This window comes from Strigops habroptila, chromosome 6 (assembly GCF_004027225.2).
Source record: "Strigops habroptila isolate Jane chromosome 6, bStrHab1.2.pri, whole genome shotgun sequence".
Classification (NCBI taxonomy): domain Eukaryota; kingdom Metazoa; phylum Chordata; class Aves; order Psittaciformes; family Psittacidae; genus Strigops; species Strigops habroptila.
Window position 1 is genome coordinate 71,776,154 of NC_044282.2, and position 14,539 is coordinate 71,790,692.

Genomic DNA, 14,539 nt, shown 5'->3' on the forward strand with positions numbered 1-14,539 from the left:
GAGGGGGGTGAGGCGCTGGCACAGGGTGCCCAAAGAAGTGGTGAATGCTCCATCCCTGGCAGTGTTCAAGGCCAGGTTGGACAGAGCCTTGGGTGACATGGTCTAGTGTGAGGTGTCCCTGCCCATGGCAGGGGGTTGGAACTGGATAACCTTAAGGTCCTTTCCAACCCAAACCATTCCATGCTTTTATGATCATTTCTCGGTGCTCCACTCACCTTGGAAGGCTTTTCCACAATAGGTAAGGAATACTTAGGAAAGGAACCTATTTTTACCCAGCTGTTTTCAGTGCTGCATGTGACTGCAGTCCTGCTTCCTACAAGCAGCCCCTGTAAGGTTGGAGCGGGAAGGCACGACCCAGGGCACACCTGCACCTCTGTAATTCCAGGCTGGATACGTGGGCAGCTCCTGAGCAGAGGCCTGCAGCAGCCTGCTCTGCCTGGCACCTGCACCAGCCCTGCTTGGGGCCTGCCACAGCATCGAGTCACCTTCCATCCCACCCCACATCACGGAGCGTGTCCCAGCCAGACTCCAGACATTCCCCTTCATGCACACAGGGTTCCACACCCACCCTTACTCACGCAGTAACCTGATTAGACTTGGCTCTCGCTTGTGCTACCACCTGATTTTACACACAGCACTAAAGACCACAGGCTCTCAGTTATTAATTGCAGGGTGCCAGATGTGGGAGATGTTTGACACAGAGTGAAAGCAGGGCAAGGGTGTCTGCCCTGAAGTTTCGCAATGCAGAGAGAAAGCCCTGGAGCGGAATGTTGTTTAGATCAAAACACAAACCTTGAGGAAACTTACACCTTAACTGCAACCCTGTTCTGTACGTGGTGCTTAACTAAACCGAAGTCAGGTCAGGGTAAAACACTGCCCATGTCAGATGGCTGCTGTCTGTTCTTACACCAAATTCCATAAGGGATTTCACTGCTGCCTTTAGCATGTGTTATGCAGGAGACAGCACACACACCCCATAGTTTTCTGAAACCTCAGGCTAAATCATCCTGTTCTTGCATTCTCTCCCTGCTCTCCGTAGGAAAATGTCTTGCTTATGCTTGCTCTGTGGGATCAACCTGCACAATACTTTTCTTTTGCTGGCTTTAAAAGCCATTCTCCAGATTTTTTCAGGATATTTTCATTCTTAACCATCACCTGGATCCCGGCCAGTGGGAAACATTCATCTCTTAAACTTTACAGCCTGGTACCATCCTCGCCTTCTCCTGCTCTCCCCGTGCTGTGCTCTGCTTATCTCAGTGTCACTGAGGAATGCAGCGCTCATCCCGAGCATTCCTGTAGGCAGAGGGGTTTTGTGCAGCACTGAATCAGCCCCAGGGAGGGGGCATCTGTTTCAGCTCTTTGTGCATCATCCATGTGAAAAGGCTGACAAAAATGCCTGCCTTTACTAAACATTCCCCCAGGTTGCCACCGAAACGCTTAGAAACGATCAAAAAGGAGAAGAATAACCTGAAGACAGGGACATAAGAACAGGCCAAAGTGACTCAGAAAGGGAAAAACTCTGCCTGCTGCTATCACATGATTTCAAAGAAACTGGTGAGAAAATGCTGCTGTCTGCCCTGGGGAACCTGCACCAATACCTGGGCAGCTGTTTGGGATGTAGTACCACAGCAGTAATACTCCAGATGATTAAAGTTGGAAGCTAGGCAAAGAGCTGGGAAAATACAATGCCTGCCTCAAGAAGTGGGCATCCAAAAGCAGGAACAAAAGTGGGAAATAAAAATAACCAAAGCTCCTTTCCCAAGGATGCTCTGCTGCTTGCAAGAGGTTCTCTGCATCACCCAGAAATCAAGCGCCTCTGGGCAAAGGCTCCACCTCCCTTCACCTTCACTGAAGTGAGTGGTCCAGTTGCTTTTCCAGCCTTACAAGGCTTGTGTCAGTCTCCAATATGAAGTCAAGTAAGGTTGAACACCTTAAAAATAAGGCAGCATTTGGCTCACCAGGTTTCATGGAGGAGTTTCTTTAAGAGATGAAAAACAATAAAATAACCAATGACAAGTCACTGTCTGTAAATACTGAGCTAAGGGCAGTAAACACAACACAGGTACTTAGCCCAAGGCGGAGGGAAGCCACCTCCCTGCTTCCCGGCTTTCCCAAAGAAAGCCAGAGGGAAGGGAAGGCTTTCAGCAGCCCAGCTGGAGCTGGACTTTCCTCCTATTACACCAAATTCTTCAGATTTTTGTAACCTGCTCCAGTTTGCCCTTTGAGCCTCAGAGAGTGCAGATCCCTGATGGTACCTGTTAGCGCGCACGTGCCCCTGCGCAGGGCCCGAGCGCAGGCCTGCGAGCTGCTCCACCAGGATTAATCTATGGGATTAGCCCCTCGTTTAGGAAACTATCTGTCTTGCCTCAGAGCCATTCCACACGGGAACAATATGTACATCCCGCCCAGCCTCCCAGGGAACCGCAATGGCTCCAGAGAGTCCTACTAAAAGGCCGTATCTTGTTCTGTGGATGTTCTGGTGTTTTTCAAGGCTCTCTCCTCACGCAGATAATGAATGACACGGTCAATAGATAAGGTCTGTACAGGCAGACTCAAGGTTTTGGGGAAAACAAGACCTTTATCTGCACTTTAGCACTGAAGCATACAGGTCTGCATTGCCTTCATGTCATGGATCTGGTTTATCATGGAACTGACCACTGTTCTCCCTGCGAGTTTTGTCTTACGGCTGCAACTGAACCACCACCCTTTTGCTTTTACTTCGGGGCCGTCTCTTCCAGTTCATCCATTCCCAGTTCCTGGCTTTACAATCAGCTCTCGACCAGCCTAATTATTATTTGAATTGTGGGAATGCTGAGAAACCCAGCTCAGGGCAGGTCCCTTGGTGGGAGATGTTTTACACTGTCAGCCTTACTTATCCAGCAAAGGATGAGAGAAGTAGCAGGAAGGGAATTCTCCCAAGCCACGCGGTACAGCAGATGCAGAGAGAGAACACAACCCACACACAGCAGGACTGAGAGATGCCTCCCAAGTCCATCACATGCAGCACGAGATGCCCTCTCCATCAGCCAAGAGAATTCCTCTCCGCAGGAGCAGCTCCCAACATTTCACAAGGGCCTCCTTAGAAAAGTCATTTGTCCCACATGAACACTTCCAGGACTTAACTCCCAAGTGCAGGAGTTTTAGAGAGAATTATAAACACTTGAAGCCTTTTGTTGGCGCCCAGAGAAAGCGACCAAAGCCCATGTTAGCAGACAGAGCCTCGGCTTTACATCATCCCGACCTGCCAGCAAAGAAACGCAGTAATTCCTCTCCCTTCCCCCCTGTCAGTGGCAGACGTGAGAGTCGGGACTACAGACACTGCTCTTTTCCCTTTCCCCCTCTCTGCTTAGACAAAGACAGAAGGAGCAGCCCCTGCCTGAGTGTTGGGAAATAAGAGCCCTCCCACCCACCTCCTGCTAGGGCCAAGGGAGTGGGAAAGCTGCCTGGAGCCACCCCCTCTCCAGGCTGGGGAAAAGCTGGATGCGGGGGAGCGAGCCTGGAACAAACCTCGGCTGCGCTTGTGGGCAGAGCCGCGAGCAGGGAAAGCTGGGAACAGACAAGAGGCATTTCACGCTCCCGGCTGAGTCACCCCAGTGTATAAAACCAAGGCCGGGCAGTCCCAGCCACGCAGAGCGGAGGCACGACGCGCCGGGACTGCGGGACAGGTATGTGCAAGCGGATGCGGTTTAGAGGCAGGGACTAAGATTATATCTAAAATCAGCATCTAACAGTCCAATTCCTCCCATCCTCTCCCTGCCATGTGCTGGGGAACCAGGAATCCAGTGCGCGGGAAGCCCTGAGGCTCCTCGGCTCTTGGACCGTTCCACATGACAAAAAGGACACGGGCAACCAAAATACACTGATTTTACTGGTCAAATAAACTGTTTTGCTGGTCCCTACTTCAAACCTGGGATGGCAGCAACAGATGATGGTCTGGGCAAGCCCTGGGACCATTGAGGGAACAGCAAGTAGCAATTAAGGTCTGGATTAAGTCTGAGATATTTCATAGCACATGGGACTTCAGTCACACCCCTACGCTATGATGTATTTTTGGATGAGGAATGATCATTACGATGCCTGGCAGCACAAAAGCTCAGTAAGAGCAGCACTAATTCTGGGCTGTGGTTAGATAACCTGTGCAGCCTTGGACAAGTCATTTAGGACTTCTTTTCCTTTCTTGTAATGACAAAGACATTTGGTGGGCTGGGGTTGGGATGAGGAGGGAGCACAGAGGGAATTGTAACACTCAATAACATGCTTCTTGGTATGCAGGCCTCTGGGGCCCTGATCCACGAGTGCTCTGAGCACTTCCACTGAAATGTGGTTCAGGAGCTGCATTTTCAGCACCTCCTTTCCCCAGCAGTTGGGGTGCACTGCATGGTGTGCAGCACCCACCTGGTGTGCAGCACCCACCTGCAGCACGGCCCCAGCCCTGCCACTGCCTGGCACATGGGCTCCAGGGCACTGCAGGAGCAGAGGAGGAGGGCAGGTCTCAAACACCTTTGTGGTCCCCACCATACCTGTCCCTCAGAACAAGGCTGAACCGCCCTGGCAGAGCCCGCACAAGCCCCAGGGTTTTGATGTTTCAACTTTGCTAAGGGAAGAAAAGCCCTTCCTACCATAGGAAAGGCACTTTTACCTGCCCACCCCATTGCAACTCGGCCCACTTCAGGCTCACTTGTCCTTTACTGTCTGACAACCCTCCCCTGCTTTTGGATGCACACATTTGATTTGTACAGAAAAAAATCCCTTGGCACACTCACACCTGACCCCAGCCCTGTGGCTTGGGTATCACCCCATTAGATAATTCTTCCCAATGGGCTGGACACTGAAGCATGACTGCCCTGTAGAGAGCAATACACAATCAGGTCTAAAAGACAAGTCTCATAACACGGCAATATCCCTCTCCTGCACCTTAGAATTGCATGATGCTCCTGTCCCCAAGGGTTCTGTGATTACTGAGGCTTAATTACAGAAGAGATATTAATTATCACTTCCGCTGTCTGGATGCAATAGGAAAGGTCTTACGAATGCCTTCACTTTTACATAGCTTGTTACTGCCTGGAGGGATTTTAATTTAGCTCTTAACGCTGATGTTTTGTGATGTTTTGTTTTCTCCTTCCTGAAACAGAACCCAAACAGGTCTTGCAAGTTCATTGCAAGCCGCTTAGAAGGATGTTTTCACACTTGCTCATCCTCTCTCTGCTGGTGGGGAGCGCAGCATCCAGCCCAGTGAGCAGAGCAGAGCCTGCAGCATCCAGGGACGTCACCCCCTTTTTCCAGCTGGCTCAGGAAGACCCTTGGGAGAATGTTAATCTCACCAGCATGTCCTGTGAGGATCGCAAGAACAGGACCTGGATCACCCTGCAGCTGACCAACAGCAGCCTCACAGCTTTCCCTGTCTGCCTTCCAGAGGCACTGGAGACCTTGGATCTCAGCAACAACCTCTTAGAAGAGGTGAATGGCACGGAGATAGCAAACCTCCCGCGGCTGCGCGTCCTCTCGCTGCGGCAGAACCAGCTCTGGTCAGTTAGATGGGGGTCTGAAGCCCTCGGCAGCCTTGTCTCCCTGGACTTAAGCTTTAATAAGCTGTCATCTGTGCCATCATGCCACAGCTCTGCCCTGCCTAACTTGAGGTGGTTGTCCCTGGCTGGAAATCCACTGATGGAAATCCAGCCGCTGGCTTTTTCCTGTTACCCTCAGCTACAGTTCCTGAACCTCTCTGCAACACTGCTCGGGCAAGATGACAGCACAGGAATTAGAGAGTCTGCTTTTGCCATCAGCACATCTCCCAGTGAGGCCACAAACAGGCCTGGAAACATCAACGTGCTTGATTTGAGCAGGACCTTTCTTGAGAAAAGTAAGTTTTTGGACTTCCCACTGTAAGCATGGGGCTGGTCAGACTGGGGGGAGCATTAGCCTTGCACAGACCAGACACCATGAAACAGGACTACTTGTCCCAGTGTAGTCACCCACCTCCCTCCTAATCCCACTGTCTGCTACTGACAGTCATCCCGCTGTCAGCCCGGAGATTAGTTGGGACACACAGGAGGAAACTAATCTCTCTTTCCTGACACGTTGCTGAAATCTTTGTCTCTCCCCTCAGTCACACACAGTTTTATACCGCTGCACTGAAGTAGCACACAGAGAGGCTTTTTGTGTCAACCACAACTGGCCAAATCCTTCCGCACAGTGAGACAATCCCTGCCCTGAGCCATTGACAGCATGGTTTGCCTCTGTCTGCCTCAGTTTATAACTGAGTTGCTGAGGCAGCCAGATGTTGGATGCCTTGCCCAGCTGCTTTCAGCCTGGGGCATATATCCAGGACTTTAGGGGCTCCTCAAGCCAGAGGTTTCACCCCAACTCACACATAACATATACACCATCAAAGTTCTGCCATGAATTTGCCTAATCCCTGTTGTGGTAGTGAGTTACACAACTCAGGGGATGGAAAGGGACTTTTATGTAAGACCTACACAAAATTCTTTCACTTTCGTGCCTCTCAGCTCTTTTTCCTGTCCTAGGACAAATAAGAAGATTCTTGCCTTTCTCACCAGGCAGGACTTTGTAGACCTCCCTAATCTCCCCCCCATTCACCACTTCTCTCAGCTGAGAAATGCCTGTTCATTTAATCTCACCTAACAGGAAAGCTATTCCATATCTCTTATCAGCTTTATTGCCCTTCTATCTTCCCTTCTTTTCCTCTGCCCTATAACCTGTGTGTGGGTAACATTACAAAGATGTGTTTGCACTGGTGTTCATACACTGCTGTACTGATGTTTGCTCTGTTCCTTTCCCAAAGAGAAGAGCTGCAGAAGAGCACAGAGATATTTTTTATCTCTATGAATTCAAACCCTTTTTTCTAGGCAGAAAGCCACAGGAATGCTCTGTTTCGGCAACAGGTATAAATCTTTTTATCTGCTTCAGTTCAAGCAGAGTGGACCAGAGACTTGCCCAACCTCAGATCACTTCACCTGACAAAGATGTCACGGTTAAGAAGCCTCGATACTGACTTCAAGTCCATGCCTGCTCTCCAGGAGCTGAACTGTCAAGACTCCCACTCGCTGGCTTTCGTGCAGACAGAGATGTTTGACAGTGCTCCTCATCTGAGCCAGCTCTCGTTTGAGAAGTGAGTTGTTTTCTTTTCTGTTCTTCCTCACATCACGTTGCCTTTGCCTCACAGCGCCATGGTGCCTGGGAGCTGATTTTTATGAAGAGTTTGCTTGTTATCACATATTTAGGAAGGAGGTATGGGCTTGTGTGCCATGCTCAGATATGCCATGTAAAGCCTGTGGTGGAGACCTGATACAGCAGAAAAGCTGATACAGCCCAAAAAGGTGACATGAGACTCATAGCACAGTTAATGGTTGCTTGAGATCACATCCATCGTGCTCCCACTCTTCATCCAATGGATGAATTCGTCTAGCACTGTCAAAATTAGCATAGATGCACTGAAACCCACTTGTGATACAGCCCATGCTTCCAGCATCTACAGTGGCAATGTCTCACCAGAGGAGAAGCAGGTCATTGAGGATTTCTTGCTCTAAAAGGATGAATGCTGACAGCTTCCTAAAATCCGCACCATGGAAGCAGTCAAAAGTCCTCTCCCTCCTGCTTTTAGTGTGAGAGATTAATATAGTTCCTTGTTCAGCACTAGTAAAAGCAATGGTTGGGTCCTTATCCTAGAGGTAATAAGAGCAGATAAACTGCACACAGAACACTCAGCATAAAGGACAAGATATGGAGACCACCTTCCAAGATTTCTGTAATACAGGCCCAGATTATAAGGGTATCAGAACACAAATACTTGAGCATTGGCTGTGCTTTAGGAACCAGTTTCAGGAAAACAGCCCATTTAAGTGAAAAAAAGCCCAAACCCAGTGGATTCCACCCCACCCTGAATTTACACAGCACTTTACAATACCTGCAGGAACACCAGTTCAAAGTGCTAAAAATCATGACCCAAACTTAAAAAACCAAAGGAGTAGCAGTTAAAGTCTCAGACAAAAGAGAGCATCTCCTGAGTACTGCAGGGAGGTCACATTATCACTCTTTGTGCAGCTTAACAATAAAGGCAAACAAGGTCTTCCTGTTTTAGTCATTCGACTTTAGTAGGTGAGAGTCTATAGTATGAAAGAGGCAATTAACACGAAGAGGATGCTTGGCACAGAGACAGACATTACAAGCAGACTGAGAAAGAAGCTGGAGAAATGGTATAGTAAGAAGTGGAGCTTAATGGCAGAGGAGAGATCATCTTTCACAGAAGATCCTTGCCAAATGCCAGCTCCTTTCCCTTCCAGCTGCCATCTCCAAAGGTGTTATCCTCTTAGGATGCTTTTGTTATGCTTTAACACACAGCAGGTACACGGTGCAAATTAGAGAGACAGGCAGGTATTCGCCTGCACTCTAGTGCAGAATGGTGGTGTTGGTAACTGGCTGCTTTCAAGGGAACTGGGAATATTGCTTTGGCTTACACATGCTGGGACACTAAGCACACTCCTGTCCTTGGAAGGTGTCTCAGAGTTTGCTAATTATTGCATTTGTCATCTTGTAGCTGTAACCTGAGTTCCTTTAATCCCTGGAATACCAATTCCTCCGATAACATCATCATCAGCTTGTACGGAAATCCTCTGATATGCGACTGCCAGCTCTCCTGGCTGCTCTCCAAGCCCAAGAAAGTTGTGCTGCAAAAGTAAGTGAGTTCAAGGAGTTTAAGTAGTGCTCTTAAAACACAACTTGAATATGTCATTTATTTGGGGACCAAACATTTGCTACCATCTAAGTTATTCAAATTCCTTCTGTGTTTTTCCCTTCCACAAGAGGTAGAAATGCAAAGTAAAGTCCCCTTCAGGGACAAAGTGTGGCTGGATTACACTCGAATGTGGACAAAAGGCGATGGGCACAGCAAGAACAGTATAAAGTGTTGTTAGTTGTGGAATCTACTTTAAGATGAGGATAGCTTGTTTTCCCTCTATTTCGGTTCACACTTCTCTGTTAGCTGGAGATAAAAAATGAACTGGTTTGGTGGCCCTGGTGGGCCAGCACTGGGGGCCGGAACTGAAAGACTTTGCAAGAACTTTAGCACATCATTTTCGCCTTGCCCTTGTATTCCCAAAGCCTGCATCAGCACAGGCAGTCAACAAACCCCCTTGCAAATAGTACCACTTGGCACCTATTGTTTCCATGCTTTCCTAGGGTTTTACAGAATAATTACAACAAACTGTACTTAAAAGAAGTACTTTGCATATGTATGATCTCTCTGCTATTTGAAAGGCCACCAAGAAGGTTTGTCAGAGAGAGCAGGGAAGTAGATTGTTTCTTGTCAGGATGAGCTTAGCAGTTGCATCCTCTTCAAAAACATGCCATGTCTGAGTAAAGAAAGAACTTAGTCAGACATTGTAAGGCTTAAAGAAAGAGCTTAGGCATTTAAAATGTCAGTACAGCTCCAGCTGCCTAAACCAGCTGGCTTAAGGATCTTGGGGACCCTGTTACATCTCTGAGTGTGTTCTTCTCTTAGCATAGCATTAGAGTCTGACCCTTCATGACAAGTTGCCTTGACCCCATCACTCTTGCTAAGGTTTGCAGTCCTTGTACCAAAGGATGCTTCCTCTCAGGCAAAAGATATTCCTGCACCTTAGAAAAACAAAAAGCCACTCAGCTAAGCTCCCAGTGCTGTGGAAAGCCATCTGCCAAGCACAGCACTACTGTTATGACAACCTAGCTTTGGTCTAGGTTTCAGGTCTTCTTTAATGTAAGCCTGGTTTTGGACAGCAGGTTGCCAATTCCAAGCTGCCTTACAGAAGCCTGTTATGTACTTGTGGATTGAGTCTATTCTACCTTGTCCCCTCTGCAGGGCTTGGGAGACTTTTTGCTACACATCCCAGGAAGATTGGGGCAGACCTGCAACATCTTTGTCACTGCCAGAGCTCTACAACAAATGCCAGTCTGAGAGAAACGTTACGCTGCCCGATTCAAACACACCCTCCTCTCCCGGACATGATGCTTTCAGCCTCACCAGTTACGGTGCCACTACGGCAGTAACAACAACAGACTCTGCCCCACTAACCCAAGATGCTTATATCAGCTCCCTAATTCAGATGAATGTAATGAGTGCAACAGCAGCCAACCCAACTGAGCTGGTGCTCACAAAGGCCAGCAGTTCCTCCCACAGGGAGGAGGCAGTTTCCGAATCCACAAGCACCCATGAGGAGAAGGCAGTTTCCCAAACCATGAGCACCCACAAGGAGGAGGCAGTTTCCCAAACTACAAGCACCCACAAGGAGAAGGCAGTTTCCGAATCCACGAGCACCTATGAGGAGGAGGAATCCACGAGCACCCACAAGGAGGAAGAATCCATGAGCACCCACAAGGAGGAGGCAGTTTCTGAATCCGTGAGCAATCCTCCTTCCTTTGCGTCTGTAACCACCTCCCTGGGTTTTCTCAAATTGTTCTATGATCAGTCCTCAGATCATGGCTCCACGAATCAAACTGAAACAGATCAGCTAAAGAGAGAGCTCAGAACAACCGAGGCAACGTTTCCCCAGGAAGACACATCCAACCAGCCCACTAGTGATTATTCTACTACAGCAACGGGAGGCCCCAATGCCACTGACCACTCCTTTGCCCTTTATGCTGAGGAGGGTACACCACAAACAAGCCTCCCACAGCTGAACTCCACAAGGACCAGTGCTCACTCACAGCCTGCTTCCACCAGATCACTGATACACTATGTAGATGACTACGATTACGACGAACAGTCAACGCAAACCCCAGTGCAAGTGCCATACACCTCCTGTGACTACAATCCTTGCAGGCACCTGCAGAAGCCGTGCAGTGAACTTCAGAGAGAATCCAGATGTTTATGCCCTGGCATGTCAAGGGAAGATGAGGTTCCAGATGCACCGAGGCTCAGAGAGGTGTCTGAAGTTACAGACAGCTCTGCACAGATACGCTGGTGCGCCCCAAATTCAGTTGTTCGCACCTATGAGCTGATGTTTCATGCCCAAGGCAACGAGGACAGACAGCTTGTCCTGGACAATATTTATGCCACAGCAAGGCAGCACACTCTCTATAACCTACTACCATACACCACGTACCACATTTGTGTGACTGCTTCCAACAAAGCAGGGTCAAGCCAGACAGCAGTGCAGGGAATTCCAGGGAATTCGTGCACCAGGTTTAAAACAAAGCCCAGCTACATGTCTGTCTTTGCTGCTCTGTCTGCAGCAAGTGGACTCTTTCTCATTTCCACAATTATTTTGTCTGTATGTCTGTGTAAGGCCTGTAAAAAGCCTCAGAGTGAGCAGTATGGTACACACTTAGTCTCTTATAAGAACCCAGCATTTGATTATCCGTTAAAACTACAAACCAGTAATTAGCTGTGGGTGATTGTTCTGCACATTCAAAGCTCATTGTCTCTTATCACCTTGGTATGTTTGTCTGAGACTCTCCAAACGTCCTTCAGCAAAACTACGAAACATCACTTCCCAGCCCTTATGTTTCTAAGGGAGAGAAAAACACACAAAAAGTAATAATGACGGTAGTCAAACAGAAGAAAGTCTTTGGACTCTTGGTCATGTGCTAAGCAGCAGGAAACCTGGACACTGACCTTGAAGAGCTGTTTTTATGATCACTTACAAATACACCAGCATGCATTTCACACAGTGAGAGGCTGCTTTGCCAGCTACCAGCCTCCAGTCTCTCTCATGGATACAGTGCTGAGAGCCATGATCCAAGATGCATCTAGCTTAAGCAAGATAGATTCTGCTTTTATTCTTACAAGTGAAGTTGGGCTTTCAGTTTCTTCTAATGTCCGTATAAAGGTATTGCCCAAAAAGAGAGTATTACTGGAAGGAGTGATAGAAATGTCAACTTGGGCTGAGTGGCAAGGTGCTGTGCAGGTCTAACTCCATTAAATAACTCCCAGCCACTGCAACTGCTGAGCCCAACCAGCACAGGAGAGAGAAAGATGAAGATTAGTTGTAAAAAAAGACAGTGCAGGATCCTTAGGACAGGGATCATTGTTTTGTTCTGACTTGTATGATGTTTTCTACAACTGAGGCTCCTGAGTGCTACCACACCACCAACTTACAGGCAGTGAGGAGTTTGCAGTGCAGCAGTCACCCACAGAAGGGGGTAGCACATTGGCATTTGCTTCAGAATTGATTTTAAGCAAGGATGATTGCTCAGTCCTACCTACAGATTTAGCAGGCTGACGATTTACCTCCTACAGAGGCAAAGAGCCAAGTAATGAACCAATTTAACGTGCATGTTGCTGAGACTTGAAAAACTGAAATCCCATCCACTCACAGCAGTTATGCAGACGTTTTTCAAATGTACTTTTGGGTGCTGACTTCTCCTACAGAAATCATAAGAGATGCTGAGAATGCCAGTTCTTCGGCAGCTTTGAGCTTGCCATTAACATTCAAAGATGTTTGTGTAAGTGTCCCCATACTTCCTATTCAGAGACCCATAGGTTTATGTTCCCGTGGCTGCGTGGTTCTGCTGCTGTACACTGCTGTATAGAGACAAGATGTAAACTCCCCCCCGATGTCAGAGAGCAGAAGGTGCTGTACAGTGTAAAAGAGTCTCTGTTCTGTTTATTTGAGGTTTTTTAATGCTTCCAGTATTAATGGAAATAAAAGCTACAGAGTTGAGCTCTGGTTCTTTGTTAAAGACCTAAATCTTGATGTTGTCTTTACCATCTACAACATTTAATCTGAAAAATTAATTGAAATATTTTGTGGTTTGGAACAAACTTTGAGCATATAGTAAAGGAATGCTTTTATTATGGTAAATTTGTGTTATCTCCTGTCCTAAGAGCTTTCATTTTGTACGTGTATAAGGTGGCCTGTGCCATCCTCACCACTACAGCTCACAGTCCTCTCATGCAAGTTTGTCCCTTACCCTGTACCAGTGCTGGGAATGACACCATCGCTCATCGCAAATTCCTGCATGTCCATCCTGAGCTGCTGAGTTTGTCTGAGCCCCGTGACTCAAACTCACAACAGAAGTGACACACACATGAAGAACTCAGGATGGCATCACCCTTCACTTCGAGAATTGCTTTTATGTTCACATTCTGGTAGTTCAGACTTTTCTTTGCTTGGACTTAGTTTCTCACATTTATTCCTGGCCTGTTTTCTCCTGCATTTTCTGGAGAGTCTAGTGAACAGGCGCAGGTGCCAAACTTCACTTGAAGAGAGCAGGGACCACCGCAAACTGGGGCAGAGATCATACACTCCCTTGTGTTCATACAACATACATACAACATAGCTCTAGGAGACATTGACTAGGGTCTTTGGTATTACCAGAAACAGAAACAAAGCAGAGCAAGAGAGATTTGTGAATCTCAGAGTTTGTTTTACTAATGACCAACTTCACTCTGTTGTCTTTTCCCCCCCTCTATTTGAATCAGTGCTTCTCTTACTTCACTTTTCCTGATATTTGTGCTACAACCACTCTTCCTTGAATATATTCTATATGCACTCTGAATAATTTGCAAGTTACAGAAGCTAATGGCTTTATTCTGCCATACTTCAAAAATTCCAGCTTGGATAAAAAACCCTTCTCTATTTCCACCCAGAACTTGTGTGTCTGGTAAATAGCTGCTGCAGCCCAAGAACAGGTAAAATGAGTTATCCAAATCATTTGAGTCAGTTACAATATTTTCAAAGTAAGTATTCATGTCTAAAACCTTTCTCTGAAAGCACTGCCTGTTGCTAGTTCTTAAATCCATTTATACTTCTAGAAAAACAGAATCACCACATTATCCCTTCTGGACTTTTTATTGTAGCTGCTCCTACTGATTTAGAAAGCCCTGAAAAGCAAGCAATGTTTTAATCAATAGGGAAAAGTTATCCTGAAGCCCATTTGGTGGCTTCTACGTAATCCAAATATAACTGGAGAAAAAACTTGGTGCCACCCCCATTCCCCAACCTCAAAACACAACTAATAACCAGTTTGAAGGTTTCCTGTATCTTCGTTGCTGTGGATGGACACAAGCAGCGGAGCTGGCTCTCTCAGTGCTCCTTGCTTGGGACTGGGGCAGTGACAAAGCAACCAGGGAGCTAAACGGAAACTTTCCATCCGCTCGTAAAGCGATGTTTGAAACCTGCCCAGCTTTGCTCCGCCTGGTGGTTCCTCCCCCTCTTCCTGTTCGCACTGAACAGCCAATCCTGTTGTACCTCCAACTCCAAAGACACAAACCTTTGGCAGCGTGACTGGGATACCCGAACAGCTCTGAAATGATTTTAAAAGGTAACAAAAGCCAACCCAGTAAAAACAAATTATAACTAGTAATCTACTTACTGTTTCACGATTCAACTCGTCCTGTTTCTCTACAAGAGGAAGATCACTTGGAGGAAACGCAGCATTTAAAGATAGTTTTTGAAGAGCTTGTGCGATTTTTTGCCTGGCTTTTCTTCCTAAGAAGAAACTATTATCTGCATTCCTGAGAACCTTCTCCATTCACTTGTCAAGGTCTTTCTTCTTTGTACAGAACCAAGTTCAAGCAAAGGAAGTCCAAAATAGCCAACGG

General features: G+C 47.3%; 1 protein-coding gene and 1 long non-coding RNA gene across 2 annotated transcripts in view; one reads left to right on the top strand and one right to left on the bottom strand.

Annotated features, from left to right (window-relative positions):
• The window catches only part of LOC115609848, a 40,861-nt gene extending 26,322 nt beyond the window's left edge, over positions 1-14,539 (bottom strand). Inside the window, exon 1 of the long non-coding RNA XR_003992010.1 lies at positions 14,311-14,539. This is a non-coding gene — a long non-coding RNA (uncharacterized LOC115609848). The remainder of the gene's footprint in view (positions 1-14,310) is intronic.
• LRRN4 (leucine rich repeat neuronal 4) lies at positions 3,415-12,683 on the top strand. Its single transcript, XM_030490571.1, has 5 exons — positions 3,415-3,665; positions 5,132-5,860; positions 6,928-7,129; positions 8,555-8,692; positions 9,854-12,683. Exons 2-5 carry the CDS (start codon positions 5,176-5,178, stop codon positions 11,376-11,378), a joined length of 2,550 nt encoding a protein of 849 aa, XP_030346431.1. The 5' UTR covers positions 3,415-3,665; positions 5,132-5,175; the 3' UTR covers positions 11,379-12,683.